Raw genomic sequence first — 10,927 nt, forward strand, 5'->3', positions numbered from 1 at the left:
AGGTGGAAGGAAGAATTCTTCTGCCAACCTAGCTACCATCTCCTGGGGACGTGGACTGCCTATGCTGGGGGAGAGCCCGGCTGTCGGTGTATGTAGTCTCTACTCTGAAGTGAGGCAGCAGCACAGCTGCAGTGTAGACAAACCCCCAGTTACGCTAGTTTAAATCCGGATGAGCTGCACTGAAGGGGGAGGAGTTACTTCACATGTGTTCCAGCGTTGCAGAGATCAGAATCTGGCCTCTGCGTGTGCAGCCGTGGCTTCCCTCGGGCTGGAGCGCCGATGAGCTGCAGAGACACAGGCTCTTGCACCGTCGTGTGGGAGACTGTCTGGAAGGACAGAGAGGAGGCTGGTGCTAGAGGACGGTGGGACAAGAGCAGTGAGAGGAGAGAGACGCTGGAGCAAATCAGGGCCATCTGGGGTACTCTGTGGGGATGCCAGGGCATGTGAACGGGAGAGCCGGGCTCCTATCTCTGCGTGCTGTGTTAGATTGTTGCCCGGGGCAGCTGGCCCAGGAAGGGTGATACAGGGCAGCTCTCTCCGGCCATGCGGGAGGCTTCCCTCGTCAGCGGCCTTCCCTGGCGCTGCCAAGCCTCGGGTGCACTCATGCATGGCAAATGCTCCCCGAGAAACTGGCCTGACCTGTTTGCTGTCAGCTCTCGGAGAAGAAGAGAGGAATGCAGGCGTCCAGGAGAAGGGAGGGTGCAGGCGGGACCCACAGGGGCCGGGACACAGAGACCGTTCTCCCAGAGATCCTTCCCACATTGATGTGCCAGCCGCTGAGCCGGACAGAGCCCTGCTTCACCAGCTGCGGCCACGATGACCCTCCCGCTGGCGCTGCTACTGCTGGCCATGGCCACCTGCAGGACTAGAGGCCAACCAGGTGAGTCTTGGGATGCTGCCTGGTGCAGAGGGCGGCGAAGGGGAGCTCTGAATACTGGGGCTGGGGGTGATGAAGCCGGGAACGCCTGGCAGAGATCCGTTCATGCCGGGCCGCTGTGCGCTCCCTGTCAGCCGGCAGAGCCTCCCCCCGACGGCACCACGGGAGTCAGGCACGTAACCGATCGAGCCGCCCGCAATCAGCATGGAGCCGAGCAGGTTCAGCCGCACGGCGATGGCGCCGCTTAGGGGGGTTTGTTGGCTGAGTTAATCCTCCCGCAGCCGCACCGGGCACGCAGCTGGGGCGCTCCTCGTCCCCCGGCGATGCTCTTCGCGGCTGAGGTGGCAGGATGGCGGCACGGCTGAGGACGTGAGTGTCGGTCATTGGACCCAGCACTGGGCAAATCTGCCGTCTGCCGGGAGGGCGCCTGGTGAAGTCAGGGGGGCTTTTGTAGAATAGGAGCAGGTGAGTGCAGCCAGTCCACACTGTGTCAGGCACCCCCAGGGAATAATAAGGATCCGAGTAAAACTCAAAGTTCTGCCATAGAAGAAGCAAATAAAGAAGCCCCTGGCTGGGGAGGTGGGATGGGGGTTTCTGCAGGGGAGAGCATGTTCAGGGTGCCCAGCTGTCCTGATTTTACATGGACAGTCCCAATATTTAGGGCTTTGTCTTAGATAGGCACCTATTACCCTGTCCTGATTTGTCACATTTGCTGTCTGCTCCCCCTAAGCATGCCTTGCTCCTGCTCCTTGGTGATGAAGTCCTGCCCCGCAGCATGGACGCAGCGCTGTTATGTCCAAAGCTCTGTGATTACCCCCCACCACACGCCCAGCGGTGGCGGATTCGTATCCCCGTTTTACTGCTAGGGTGGGAATCTGACACCGAGAGGGACAGGGACTCGGCCACGGTCACGCAACTTGATCTCACTGCTTCTCTGGGTGTTTGCATGGCCCCAGCACGGCAGTACGTGAACCCCCTCTGAGCTCAGGAGTCCTGGCTCCTAGCCCTCAAACATCAGCAAAGAGATCTGGGCTCCACTCCTGGATCGGCTGCTGACCTGCCGTATGACTGTGAGCAAGTCACTTCCCCTCTCTGTGCCTCAGTTTCCCCTCCCACCCTTTGCCTGTCCTGGCTCTTTAGATCACAAGGTCTCCGGGGCTGCGTCTCACTCTCACTGTGCGTCTATACAGCAGCCAGTGTCCTGATCTCAGAGGGGCGTCTAGAACTGAACGTAGCCCATTCCTGTGTGCGTGAGACTGGAATCAGGCCAAACAGCTGGGAGGCACTGGATCACTCTCCCCAGGATTGCTGATGGGCTAGTGAGGAGGATTTGGGACCCCTTTTAATAAGGCTCGACTGAGGACCAAACTCCCGCCCTGTTCTCTTTTGGAGAGTGGAATGACATTACCCAGAGCAGCTGGAAGCCTGGCATGTTCCTTCAGTTTTGATGTTAATTCAGTTGATGTGACTTGACACAGATCGTGTTGGTTAGTTTTTATTTAAAGTCTATGAATGCTGTATATTCGTGTCAATCTGCATGCAGATCTGTAAGGAAATGAATAAGGACTAGAAAAGAACCCACCGCCTATATTTAAACTTAAACCCTCTTACTAGTTTTCATGCATTTTTCTTCATTTTTTCTCTCACATTTACTTACTTTTCAGTTTTTATTATTTGTATTGTGGTACCCCCTAGTATTTCCGGTCATGGACCAGGGCCCCACAGTGCTAGGTGCTGTACAAACACCAAACAAAAAGACAGTCCCTGCACCAAAGACCTTACAGTCGAAGTAACTGAGCTTGATTGTCTTTTCACTTGCATCAGTTGAATGCCATCGGCGTCACTGGCTTCACTGCTGATTTAAACCAGTCAGAGAGCCGGATTTCTACCTTCCTCACCAGTCTCCATGTCTTCTCGCTGCTGCAGTCAGTCAGACTAGGAAAAATATATATAATTGGGTCGTGCTGTCCCGAGCTCCACCCACAAGCCAAGCTCCACCCACTAATGGTGTCAAATGAGACCCCCCACACACACTCAAAGTAGAATGTTTTAATTAGGCTTCAGAGTGAACGGCCCATTGGAATGAATAGAGACCGTCCGCATCTCTCTCAGAGCCATTGTTTCAGGCTGACTGCAAACTCCGGCCTGGGCAACCCACACAAGTTGCACCAGTTTCACTAAATTGGTTTGCTTCCAAATGAAGTAGCTCAATAATCGCCACTCTTCATCCAATGTAAGAGGAATGTGGCAGTGTTTTAATTAAACTGATTTAGAGACCACGTTAGTAACTCGGTGCAGTTGGTGTGTGTAACCCAGGCCTGGGACAGCCTCCGTGCATCACTGTGTGTCTAGGTCCCATCTGGAAAGTTTTCTTTGCAACTGGAAACCCTAGAGACTTCGTTGGCTTTTATTAGATCTTGGGACACGTACTGCAGCCACCAGGGGAAAGTCATAATAATAACAACACCTTGCTCTCATCGAGCACTTTTCATCCCTAGATCTCAAAGTGCTGGACAGGGAGGTCAGTGTCATTATCCCTGTTTTGTAGATGGGGAAACTGAGGCACAGAGAGGGAAAGTGTTTTGCCCAAGGTCACCCAGTGTTGGAGCTGAGAATAGAACCAACCTTCCTCAGTTCCCGCGCTCTATTCACTAGGCCACACTCTCTCATCAGCTTGCCATCCCAATTCAGCAGCAGTGGCCTGAGTTTCAGAGACCTCTCGAGGTTTGCTCCTGCATTTCTGCCTCCCCGGTGACCTGCCAGTTCAGGCAGTAGAAGGTAAGTGGCTGTCTACCAGCCTGCTCCAACTTGACATCTATCTCCTTGGCTTTCTGCAGTGCGCCCCGTTGACTACCAGCCTGTAATCACTGCCCCGGAGCTGGAAGGACGGATCACCTCGTCCACCTTCGTCCTGGAGCAGCCCCGCTGTGTCTTCAACCAGACTACCATGGATGAGATCTGGCTGGTGGTTGCCTTCAGTAACAGTACGTGTCATGCATGGGCACATGCCCTGCTGTGCTGTGATTGCAGAGCTCACCGATATGGCCCCGGGTGCTTTGTACTGAGTGAACTACCACTGGGTATCCTGCCCTTGCAGAACCCCCACGCCACAGATCAGCCGGGCCCTGCCCCAGAGCCCTGACTGGCTGGCGATGGGCAGGCAGGAGAAGAGGCCTCTTCACCCTGCCCTGCAGAGCCCTTTTTGGCTAGAGATCCTGCCCCTACTTCCCTCTGATTGGAGACTGGGGATGTCACCGGAGAAGGGACTGCACAGCCTGCAGGGGAAGGCATGAGCTGGCCCGCAGGGATGCAGCAGGCCCAGACAAAGCCAGAAAGGGCTGGGGCCCAGGCCCAAGGAGCCACCGGCGGGTGTGGTCCCTCTAGGAGCCTGCACTGCGTGTAAGAATCAGCCGCTCCCTAAGGGCAGAGAGTTTCTGGATCCAGGAGCCAAGGCAGCAGGAGGAGTGGCCAAGACTACGGCTGTTGGAAGGAGAGTTCCTTTTTGGCTTCAGATTGCTATTAGCAATGACACCAGGGTCCTGTCCTTGCTGGGATAGGGATGGAGCGATGCCCTGCCTCCCCAACGGGCATAAGACTTTGGGACAGCCTAGCACAGAGGGGAGCTGCACAGGGAATGCCATGCTGGAAACACTCGTGCTCCATCCAGCCCACTGTCCTGTCAGATCGGGGCCGGAGCCAGCAGCTTCAGAACAGGTGCTTAATTGGGCAACAGCTTCAAGCTGGGAGAGCAGGAGATTTCTCTCCATTTGTCAGCCTAGCTAGAGTCTCTAAGGTGCCACGTATATGTGGCTAATTTTTAATCCCAGCCTTACTGAGTTCTTTGCCTCAATTTCCTGTGGCAGTGAGTTCCACAGATAAATCATGGTGTGTAAAAAAGAGTGTCCTTTCCACGGAATAAATGTGTCTTGCTCAGGGCTGGAGGGCTCAGGGGTTAGAAGTCAGAGGCTTTTGCCTTAAAACCACGAGGCCAAGTTCCGCCCAAGAAGGAAATGGCTGAAAGACCTTGCCACCGGGATAGTCGCTGAGTGGCTTGTTTGAAGTGTGCCTGGTGGGTGCCTGCCCAGAGTGCAGGGAGCTGGGGAAGAGGTAAAGCCACCACCAGGGATGAAAGAGGATCAGTTAGAGAGGAAGGATCCAAACCAGAGCTGGGTACATGGATTTCTTAAGACTCTCCAGAGGAAGAGGGAATGATCAGTGGTGTGGGAAGCCGGGCTGGGGGCAGGCAGGAGGAGAAGAGGGAGGGATCTAGGATTTTATTAACCACACAGGGTGGGACAGCAAATCAAGCCGGGCAAGTCTGGAAACAGGGCCTCCAAAGAAATGGAGGAGTGACGGTAGGAGCAGAGCCCAGTTTGATCGGTGCAGTGTTCGCAACTCTGGAGAGAGTCCATTGATGTCGAAGAACGTTGTCCTCCTCTCATTCACTGGCTGTAAATCCGGAGTAGCCCCATTGCAATCCGTGGGGCTGATTCTCCTTTCACTCACCGGGTGTAAATCCGGAGTAGCCCCATTGCAATCCGTGGGGCTGATTCTCCTTTCACTCACCGGGTGTAAATCCGGAGTAGCCCCATTGCAATCCGTGGGGCTGATTCTCCTCTCATTCACCGGGTGTAAATCCGGAGTAGCCCCATTGCAATCCGTGGGGCTGATTCTCCTTTCACTCACCGGGTGTAAATCCGGAGTAGCCCCGTTGCAATCCGTGGGGCTGATTCTCCTCTCATTCACCGGGAGTAAATCCGGAGTAGCCCCGTTGCAATCCGTGGCATTACCAGGGCGTAAAGCCAAAACGAAGTCCAGCTTCTCACTTGCTTTTCAACATTGTCCCCGCAGCAATATCCAATTTCACCAACCCCACCTCCCTGCAGCACCTGCCTGCCTACCAGCAGTTCCCAGAGAGCCCCCATTACATGACCTTGGGCACCTCCCTCTGGAACTACCCGTGTGGAAGTAACTCGGGCCAGATCACGGTGCTGCGCGTCGGGAACGAAACCGGGTGCGTTTTGAACACCTCGAGACCGGATTGCAACGGCCCCCTTCCTGGCCCGGGGCCCTACAGGTGAGACCCAAAGGCCGGGCTGCCGTGTTCTGGTTCTACAGGAGATCTCGCTGCACTTCATCCTGTCCCAGAGCCACGGGGTGGCCTAGATGTGACCTCTGGAGGGCCCTTCCAGCCCGAGATTTCTATGGGTCTGTGCTGTCCACAGTGGAGTGAAATCACGTAGAACCTTCTTCCCAGTGGCGGGGTGAGCTCCCCCTGTGCAGAGAGCCAGCCCAGAGCCCGTCTGTCACTTCAGTGCTGTCTGGAGGACTTAAGTGGTGCCCAGACAGCGTGAATTTCATGTCTGCTGCCACCTGTTCCTGTTGATTTACCTCTTCGGCCTGTTGAGTTCCCAGGGCAGTCCTCCAAGCTACCTCTTCTCGCTGTCCACAGGGACGGATGAGCCTCATGGGGCACAAGGGCAGATCTGGAGCTGGTGTGACCTGGGGTAGCCCCGTTGACTTCACGAGAGCAATGCCCGTTTGCACCAGCTAAAGAACGAGGCCTATTACGTTCGTGCCTCCCCCATCGCTCGGTTTTTGCACGCTCGAGGTTGGCGCGGCTGGGAACAGACTCTGCATCTGTAGACCTGTGTTAGAGCTTCCTTCTCGCCACCTGCCGGAGCCCCCAGCCTGTGCTGGCAGGTCGGACCGAGCATTTCCATGGCCTCTTCCCTTTTCCCTCTGCCCAGAGTGAAGTTCCTCGCGATGAATCCTCAGACTGGACCCACGGCCGAGACACAATGGTCAGCCCCGATCACGCTGAAAACAGGTAACCGACCGTTCAGCTCAGCCCCCGTGAAACAATGCGGCACCAGGGCGACAGATGCCCCAGGCCTGCAGGACTTCGCAGCAGCGGAGGCTGTGAAAGGACGGGGTCATGTCCGCGGCCAAGGGAGGTGAAGCATTAGCCCGTTCCGCTGGGAGGCGTGTGTGGCCCGGGAAATCAGCCACATCATAGACGCTTTGTGCGAAGTGGGTGGGGCGGGAGGGCCGCACAAAAGGACGAGGGGTGTTTTGGAGGGGGGGACTTGTGGATGAGGCATCAGACTAGCACGCGGGAGAGCTGGGTTCAGTTCCTAGCTCTGCCACAGGCTCCATGTGTGACCTCAGGCAAGTCACTTAGCTTCCCTGGGCCTCAGTCCCCATCTGCACGCTGGGGATAATAACCCTGCCCTGCCGCACAGGGGGGTGTGAGCGTCACATGCTCAGATGCTGTTGTGCGAGGGGCCGTGGAAGACTCTAAATGGCTAGCCTGGCCATGTCTGCATTGATCTCTATGGCTCTGACCCAGGCACTAGAACGCCCCTCTTCTCGGGTGCTTCTCACCAGCAGCTCTCAAAGCCCAGTCCAAAGGAGGTCAGTGGCATTGCCCTTATTCTACAGATGGGGAAACTGAGGCACAGGGCGGTGAAAGGACTTGCCTAAGGTCGCCCAGCAGGTCAGTGACAGAGCTAGGACTAGAACTCTCCTGTGCCCCAGTCCTGTGCTTTATCCACTAGGCCACACTGCCTCCCTTTTAACTTTAAGCACATGACTAGCCCCACTGAGGCCATTGCTGACACATGCTAAGTTCGGGGAGTTGTTAATGTGCTGAGTTAAGGGCCTGCTTTGCTGGATCCACGTCTCTCCTCTCCTACCCAGGGGTCCTTGCCTGTGCTATCTGTGTCTCAGTTTCCCCTCCTCCCCCGCTCTCTTTTCCAGGGAAGGATCCTGCCGCCATTGACACCAGCCCCCGCCGGCGCAGCGCCGGTATGATCGTCATCACCACCCTTCTCTCCCTCCTCCTTGCCGTCCTCCTGGCCTGCTTTATCGCGGCGCTGATCTACGGATGGTGAGCTCCAAACCCCGGGGGGCGGAGGGGCTGAGCCTGGGTGCTGAGCAGAAGCGTTGGAGGGCTCCCTTCCCGCCTCTCAACCCCACCCGAGCCATCCCCTACCCCCCCTCCGGCCCCACCCCGCCACATAGCCACGGAAGGGCACCAATGTGGGCCCTTCCTGCGCTGGGCCAGGCCGCGCTTTCCAGGCCTTTTCCAAGCGGGTGCTTCCCTGGACCCGGCACTGACCCACTGTCCACCCTTCCTTCCTTCCTTCCTTCTGCAGCTCGGACATCTCCGAGAGCGCCGAGATCATGGGCAAGCAGGATCCGGTGACAGTGAAGCGCTACAACACCCACCATATCTACGACCAGCCCCCTTACGAGCAATGAGCCCCCCAGCGAGACGGCCGCCCCCCCTCCTCCAACCCCGTTCCCTCACCCTGGGGTTCCTGTGCCCCGAGCGGGTCCAGGAGCGGAGGGGACCCAGGGGCAGCGATGCTGGGTTGGGCTGCCCCACTTCTCCAAGGTATTCACGACCAGCTGAAAGTTGCCACTAGGAACCCTGCCCCCAGCTCCCGCCAGGATGTTTCTGCTCTCCCCCTTCCTCTCTCTGCTGCATTTGGCCAGTGGCTGACCCTCTGCAAATAACAAAGAAGCTGGCCGGATTTCTATGTGCTTTGGGGATGGATTCTGGCCGCACTTTGTTTGTAGCAAGGTAACTGAATCCCCACTTTAAAAGGGTTGCACTTCAAAGGAACCCAGAGGAATTAGCCGCCCAATTTCCCTGGCCTTTCAATGGGATTTGGGAAATCCCAGCCAGAGTTCCCAGGGGAAGCAAGAGGCCATCCCCAGCCAGCAGGGCGCCGGCGCCCGGAGTGACCCGCTGCCGTTGGCTTGTTCAGCTGAACAATTAAAAACTGGTGGCACAAAGGCAAGTTCCTCTGTCAGCCGTGGCTCCCTGAGTGCAATCAGGCTCAGCGCCTTCTCAGCCCACGCCTGCTGCCGCCCCTGGCGGCGTTCTTCACCAGCCACCCCGATGGACATAGCGCCGGCTGGGCACCCGCTCATGGGGTGCGCAACGGACAAGGCCCTGCCTCAGAGAGCATGGGGATGGGAATTAGCCGCCCTCCTCTCACTGATCTTTACCTCTGTGCGTGATCCCAGTTCTATGGGGCAGAGATCCGGATGACGCATGCATAGCCCACGCAAATTCCAATTCAGCACGGCTTTGTCCCGTGGCATGCGACAGGCTGCCCCTCTCAGTGCATGAGCCTGCCCCTGCCTTACAGCAGTAGAAGTTCATGTTCTAGAGCAGTGATCCCCAGCCTTTTTACGGTGCGCCCCCACTCTCCTCGCCCTTGAGACACGAGTCCTTTGCTACGGGGAGGGAACCTCCCCGCGGGGAAGCATCGTGCGGCCGGTTTGCAGGTGTACTTTTCCAGCTGGTGCTTGTCTGTGCAATAGGACAAGGGCTGGCAGCATTTCTGATGCAGGGTTTTCAGCGTCACGTTGGGTGTTTCACCCTGCATGGGAAGATTACAAGTTTGGCAGCTGACGCATGCTGAAAACAATCTGTCCCTCTGTGCCTTTCAGGCAGAGAAACTGCACCTCGCGTGACTCACCCTGAAGTTATGTCAGGGGTAATTATAAATAACCGCGCTAGCCAAAGAGAGTCGGGGGAAAGTTTTAATCGGAAAACGGGGGTTCATCGCAAATGAATTTTTGGCAGAAAAATGTCATTTTTGAGTCACATTTTTTATTTCCCCCCCCAAAATTTAAAACCAAAGTCTTATTCTTGAAAATGCCAATATTTTTCTAATAGTGGTTCATTTTTCTCCCACTTTCCTACACTTTTCCAGCTGGTCAGCTTTGTGAACTAGCAGGAAATAACCTACTGGCATACACTTTCTGGCAAACAGTAATAAACGTTTGGAAAGCAATATAAAGCTGTGGAAAGTCGATTTCTTCCGTTTTCTCACACCTTTATACCTTTACCTTTCCTTTTCCTAGTGGATAAACAGTGCCCATGGAACCTTAATTCAGCCCCTTTGCGCAGCTGCAGTGTGACACAGCCTTGCCTTACGGGTTCACGTGCTATTTTTTCCCCACAAGGCATATTCTTGGCAGGGTGACCAAATATCAAGCCCCTTCCTTCAAGCTTGCAGGTTCCAGAGCTTCTCACTGAAACGGCTGCAAGCATCTTCACTAGAAACGGCTGAGCTGTTTTTGCTGAACCTTTCCAACTACCGGCGTGGCAGGTTTCGGCCCAAATGGTTAAAGCATGGCAAAGTTATCAGCCACGGAACTCAAGTCTTGTAACGGCCGTGGCAGGCACCTTTAACACTAGGCGTCCCGGCCAGCTCTGCCTAGAATTCTTAGCTTGTCTGATGAAGGCTTTTTTTTCATTAGGGTGCCCGCTGCCATTGAGTTGCTTCCTGAGTCCGAGGAAAGGCGTGTGGGTCTGTCCCTGGACACGCAGCGGTGCTTAGCTTTCCGGCTCATGGTCTTTGACACGGGTCTGGCGGCTGGCCCCAGCAGCAGAGCTTTCCCTACAAACACATCCTTTATCCTTTCCAGTCTGCTACTGAAGGCCTCTGTTTGGCCACTGGGGGGAAGCTGTCCAGGTTTTGATGCTCTAACTGCCTCTTTGCTTCCCGGTAACCGTACAGCTCTGGGTCAGACTGCAGGGAAATCTGCATTGTTTCTGTTTTTCCTTCCCCGCTCCCCAGAGGCAAATTTCGCAAGGCGGCTCGTAATCCAGATCCAAATTTGACAGTGGGCCCTGATTTCTGTTTGAACTAAAGCGTCAGAGCCGAGCCTCGTGGAAACAGTGGGGTGTGGGATATAGCGCTTGGCTCCCAAACAGCAAGGTCACCAATCTGCTTTAACGCTGGGGCCTGTGGTCACCCCTGAGATCAGCGCTTAGACTAGGTCTCTGGACTCCCAGCCCAGTGCCCTCTCCACTGGACCACGCTGTCTCTGAACGCAGCTGCTGATTGTGCGGCGGTAGCTCCTAGCAGCCCCAGTCCTGGCTGAGGGCCCTATGGTGCTAGGTGCTGTACAAACACTGAGAAAAGAGACAGCCGCTGCCCAAAGATCTTACCATCTAACCCAGGAGACGTGGTGCAGGCCTGCATCTGTCATTTATGTTAGGGGACTTACGCCCATGTCATA

At 55.8% G+C, this 10,927-nt stretch overlaps 1 protein-coding gene across 1 annotated transcript; it reads left to right on the forward strand.

Annotated features, from left to right (window-relative positions):
• The first annotated feature begins 445 nt into the window (after positions 1-445).
• Positions 446-8,767, forward strand: LOC137146519 (uroplakin-3b-like protein 1). Its single transcript, XM_067537822.1, is given in 7 exon segments — positions 446-806; positions 808-880; positions 3,715-3,861; positions 5,729-5,954; positions 6,628-6,707; positions 7,640-7,769; positions 8,038-8,767. Coding segments are annotated over 7 exon segments (894 nt in total). The 5' UTR covers positions 446-674; the 3' UTR covers positions 8,144-8,767.
• The last annotated feature ends 2,160 nt before the right edge of the window (positions 8,768-10,927 follow it).

The sequence above is a fragment of the Emydura macquarii genome, unplaced genomic scaffold (assembly GCF_026122565.2).
Source record: "Emydura macquarii macquarii isolate MOO-44397 ecotype Brisbane River unplaced genomic scaffold, CSIRO-AGI_Emac_v2 contig_450, whole genome shotgun sequence".
NCBI classification, from domain to species: Eukaryota; Metazoa; Chordata; order Testudines; family Chelidae; genus Emydura; species Emydura macquarii.